This window comes from Phaethon lepturus, unplaced genomic scaffold (genome assembly GCF_000687285.1).
Source record: "Phaethon lepturus isolate BGI_N335 unplaced genomic scaffold, ASM68728v1 scaffold32679, whole genome shotgun sequence".
NCBI lineage: Eukaryota > Metazoa > Chordata > Aves > Phaethontiformes > Phaethontidae > Phaethon > Phaethon lepturus.
The window spans coordinates 2800-5893 of record NW_010566105.1 but is presented as its reverse complement, the minus strand read 5'-3'; the positions used below and the strand labels follow the sequence as shown (position 1 = coordinate 5893).

The following is a 3094-nucleotide window of genomic DNA, read 5'->3' as shown; positions in this document are numbered from 1 at the left end:
CATCCCGCCGCAGCCCCCCAACATGCAGCACAGCCTGGGCCGTGCGCTCGGCTCCGCACACAGCTCCCCTCTGTCCCGGCTCATCAATTATGAAGAAATCTTTGATTTGTTGCTTTGTTTGACGAGGAGAATTTTAATCAAATCCCGCTCGGGTTTCGGCAGCTTCCCCAGCGCCATAAACCTGACGCGCGCCTCCCGTTAGTAACAAACGACCTACTAAGAAATTCAGATTTCACCAAATGGGCCCAGCCTTTCGCTCTTGCTATTTCATCTGCTTTCAGCAGCCTCATCATCGCGCTTTATGGCCTCTGCCTGCAGCAGCTGGGCTTTAATGGCTGCACCTCCATGAGCTTTCACAGGTACTTGTCAAAATGTTTATATTCAGCTGGAGTAAATAGCTGGCGTTCATCTCCCCACCGCACCTCTTCACCCACCCCGCGGTCCCTTGCTTGCCTGTGCCCGCTGCAGGCAGCTGCCTGCCCAGACCCGGGCTGGGGTGTGCTTCTTCAGGGTGGGAACAGCTTGTCCCCAGCATGCTGTGGGAGCTGGGGTGCTCCCCACCACAGGGTTGCTGGGGACTGGGGACCAGTGTGGGTGCCCGCAGGCTGCCCATACTTGCAGGCAGGCATCCCCAGGTTGCCCGTACCTGTAGGCAGGTATCCCTGGGTTGGCGATCATGATGGACTCCAGGTGGAAGCGCCCATCACCCAAATACCTGCCGAGAAGGGAGGGAGAGCTTTGGCACGTGGAAACGGTGGCACCCATCCATGTGCCTGACGGTTTCCCAAACTGCGGTGCGCTGAGATGCCGGGAGCCTGAGTTCCTGTGCTGGGACCCGGGGGCAGCAGGCACAGCCAGGGCTCCCTGTCCCCGTGCAGCCCCCCAGCACACTGTGGCAGGAGAGGCGGCCATGCTCGGGGTGAGGAGGGATGCCCACGCTGGTGTGGGGCAGCCGGGAGCTGCTCCATCTCAACGGCTGGTTCTAGACGTTGCTGCTTCCATTTCTAATCGGATTTCAAGTCAGCAATTACATTTCAAAGCTTTTCATTCAGCTGCCCTAATGGAGTGAGGGCTTGGAAAATGAATTCAGACGTAAAACTTGACTAGATTTTGCCCTTAATTGGAGAATGACATTTTGGGAGATCAAAGCTAATTTGTCTGCAAAAGTTAGCCCCAGAGACGGGCAAAAGAAGAAAATAATAACGTGGGGAAGATGCAGGTACGCTGGCTGCATGCACCTGTGCGGGCGGCTGTCCCCCCCCGTGGCTCCTCCAGCAGCGGGAAGGACCCACTCTCGCCCATGCAGTGCCAGCCTGGCTGCCCCTGCCTGCTCCCAATACCCTTGGGGAGAGATAGAAAGCAGTGCCTCTCCCCTGGCCCCGGTACAGTGCAGGGCGAGGCTGGAGCTCCCACTGACCCCTGCCTCGGCAACTGTGAGCCCGGCTCCCGGCCCAGCCGTGCTTGGAGAGGCACTGATGCTGTCAGCTCCCGGCAGGGCAGGTGAGAAGGGGCTCGGCGGGGCCCAAACCCACACCTGGACTCCCTGGCTCCCCCCAAGGGTGGGGTCCTTGTATTTATTTATTCTGTGGTGCACTGTATTCACAGTACATTAAGCATTTCCATTACCTAAAATAATTAGGTGATAGGAAGCGAAGTGCTCCCTCTAATTTGCTGTCCTTAAATAAAATTAATGTTGCTGTGATGTTGGGCCCCGGCCATTTGTCTTTTCCAATTATCCACCCGCCCTTCCATCTATTATCTATTCTGATATACGACTCAATTATTTCCTCTGTGCTACGAGTACACGACACTCCGAGCAGCGCAGGGAGCTGGAGGGGCCCTATCCCAGCCTGCAGGCATTCCCCTGCCACCCCTCAGCACCGTCCCATGGCTGGGCAGGGGATACAGGCAGGGCAGGCAGCCTGGGCCAGGCAGGAGGGTCCTGGAGGACCCTGGGTACTTACACGATGGCATCCGTGTCCTGGGCGAGCTGGGGCGATGTGCAGCCCAGGATCTCCCCTGGGGACAGCGGCTTGCACTGGGGCACACACACTTTGTACTGGGAGCGCAGCTCCTGTGACGCTGCCTGTGGGAGATGCAGGGTCAGCTGGCCAGCAGGGACAGAGCGTGGCCCAGAGCGTGGCCAAGGCTGGTGGTCCTCGGCACTGCTGGGGACCCTTGGGGACACCCCAGCCCTGGTAGTCCCAGCTCCATGGGGCACCAGTGGCAATGGCTGTGCTGTTGTGCCCCAGCTTGGTGGCAGTGGAGGGGAGCCAGTCTGCTCGGGTCGGCACCATCACAGAGGGTAACGGCCTCACACAGTTGAGATGCTCAGTGAGGCTCAGCCAACGTATCAATTAAAAGACAAGGGAAAACGCTTAACGCTTCGATAGCCCCGTGTTTAGATAGACATGGCTCAAGAGGCTCATTCATCTCCTCCCGTTCTGCCCAGCCGGCCGTTCAGGGGCAGACAGACAGCCCGCCGGGGCTTCCCCTGCCGCTGCCAGCACTGCATCAAAATGCCAAGTGCTCCACCGCCTGCCCTGACATTTACAGAGCAGCTCCCGGGGGAGCCGGGGAGGGGTGCTGCCATGAAACATTGATCAGAGTTATTATAAAGTACTTGATCAACATTACGGCAGCAGCATATTATTGCAGCGACTCATCAGAGGGGAACTGTCATCACCAGCACCCTGGGGCAGCCGCTCCAGTCCCGGAGCTGGGTCAGGGAGAGACTGAGCTGGGGCTAAGGCTGGGGGAGGCACAAGCCCCGTCCCATGCCCCACACTGCCAGGGGTCCCCATCTCACCTGCACTGTGGAGACGAACTGGATGGTGCTGACGAGGGCCAGGGAGGTGCCCGCTGCGAAGTTGAAGCGAATGGTCTCAAGGAAATGTGACGCGTCGATCTTTATGTCCACGAACACGTAGAGCATCTTCAGCCCCTGTGTGGCGTCAATGGGAACTGGTGAGAGGAAGAGAGAGGGTGCAAGTGTGGGGTACAGCCAGAGCCCACGGCTGCTGCCAAACTCGGCCAGGGGATAAAGCAAGTTGGCAGGGCTCCCTGCGCCCCAACACCCCAGGCGCGTGCCCCC

At 58.9% G+C, this 3094-nt stretch overlaps 1 protein-coding gene across 1 annotated transcript in view; it reads right to left on the bottom strand.

Moving 5' to 3' along the window:
* The window catches only part of DPH1 (diphthamide biosynthesis 1), a gene marked incomplete at both ends in the record, with an annotated part of 6298 nt that overhangs the window by 1261 nt on the left and 1943 nt on the right, over positions 1–3094 (bottom strand). The window contains 3 exons of the mRNA XM_010295385.1: positions 647–715; positions 1965–2086; positions 2810–2964. Of these exons, the coding sequence (XP_010293687.1) occupies positions 647–715; positions 1965–2086; positions 2810–2964 (346 nt within the window). The remainder of the gene's footprint in view (positions 1–646; positions 716–1964; positions 2087–2809; positions 2965–3094) is intronic.